The sequence below is a fragment of the Saccostrea cucullata genome, unplaced genomic scaffold (genome assembly GCF_032062105.1).
Source record: "Saccostrea cucullata isolate Sc308-1 unplaced genomic scaffold, CSIRO_AGI_Scuc_v1 ctg4989, whole genome shotgun sequence".
Classification (NCBI taxonomy): Eukaryota; Metazoa; Mollusca; class Bivalvia; order Ostreida; family Ostreidae; genus Saccostrea; species Saccostrea cuccullata.
In genome coordinates, this window is record NW_026931353.1 from 5,203 (window position 1) to 6,680 (window position 1,478).

The 1,478-nt window shown below is 39.0% G+C and overlaps 1 protein-coding gene across 1 annotated transcript; it reads left to right on the plus strand.

Moving 5' to 3' along the window:
- Positions 1 to 421: 421 nt before the first annotated feature.
- LOC134232323 (uncharacterized) lies at positions 422 to 1,228 on the plus strand. The gene has a single exon (XM_062714277.1). It carries the CDS (start codon positions 422 to 424, stop codon positions 1,226 to 1,228), a length of 807 nt encoding a protein of 268 aa, XP_062570261.1.
- Positions 1,229 to 1,478: the final 250 nt, after the last annotated feature.

Genomic DNA, 1,478 nt, shown 5'->3' on the forward strand with positions numbered 1-1,478 from the left:
CACTAAATGAAAACTACTCATGGCGTCCTACTGTGTCGTATACTGAACTCGGTACATAGGTGTTTTACCTTTTGTGATTTTCGTATATGGCGTTCACTGCTATAAGTGTGAAATCATGACAGATATTACTACAGTAACTACATCAGTAACAGATACTGCAAACTTAGTTTCGCAAAGTCACTCAGTTATATATGGAGGAATGGAGGGGGTCCATGAACAACCAAGTGAAATTTCTCTTAGTACTTTACATACCATCCTTCTAAAAATAGATGCGAGACTAACAAACATTGAAACAAACAGCTCTACCTTGGAAAAGAGAATGTGTGACATCGAGAATAAAATGAGTACGATTAATAGATTGGCAGAAGCAGTTGTTTTACTTGAAAATAAAATTCAAAAATTTGAATGTGAAATAAAAACCATGAAAGAGACGGTGACAGAGGCGGAGATGAGTGCCAAATCTATTAGTGATATGTTTGACGGTGTGAAACACACTGCCGAGAAAGAATTAAAACAGCTAAAAGATGATTCAAGGAAAAGGGACGAGGAACTCAACTCAAGTGTTCACACTTTAAAAAAGAAAAATGTTGAATTACAGGAGTCCATCACTGATCTCCGTAGTAGATCAATGAGAGATAACCTAGTTTTTTGTGGTATTCCTGAGAAAAGAAACGAAAACTGTGAGGTGGTGCTGCGTAATTTCATAAAAGATAAGATGAAAATCTACGATTACATATCATTCGAGAGAGTGCACAGAATGGGAAAATTCGAGGAGTTCAACACAAAACCCCGAAACATAGTGGCGAAATTCTCGTTCTTCCAAGACAGAGAGTACGTTAGATCACAAGCCCCTCGGAAATTAAAGGGAACTCACGTTTGGGTCAACGAACAGTACCCCCCGGAGGTTGAAGAGCAGCGTAAAAAACTGTACCCTGTAATCCGTCAGGCCAGAAAAGAACACAGGCGTGTTAAACTCGTAAAAGACACTTTGTATGTTGATGGCGAATTGTACGTGCCCGAAGAACAGGAATCCGCTCCACGCATGGAAGTGACGCGCTCGCTCGATCAGGCAGCAGGAGGGCATTCGGCCAACCTCGCAAACACACCGTGGACTCATCGCGGAACCCCCACAGGTACTAACCGTGCAAACAGTGACAGTGATACAGACACTAGATCACCGGTACACAAAAAATTCCGTTATAATGGTCCAGTTTCTTCCACATACTAGGACAACGCCGGAGGCCAGACAGAAAATAATGAAATAAAGTTTTTATCATTAAATGTTTGTGGTGTAAATAGAAGACTTCAGTATACGGAATTTAATGATCTTATTTCTTCTTATGATATAATTGGTTTAACTGAAACTAAAACAGACGACACTGATAATTTGCAAATACATGGATTTTCTACTTTTTTAAAAAACAGATGTAAATTATCAAGAGTAAAATCAGGTGGCATTGCTTTATTAATTAGAGATT

Bases quoted from the DNA above. Each gene is read 5' to 3' on its own strand.
- LOC134232323 (XM_062714277.1), top strand. From the start codon at position 422: ATGAAAGAGACGGTGACAGAGGCGGAGATGAGTGCCAAATCTATTAGT.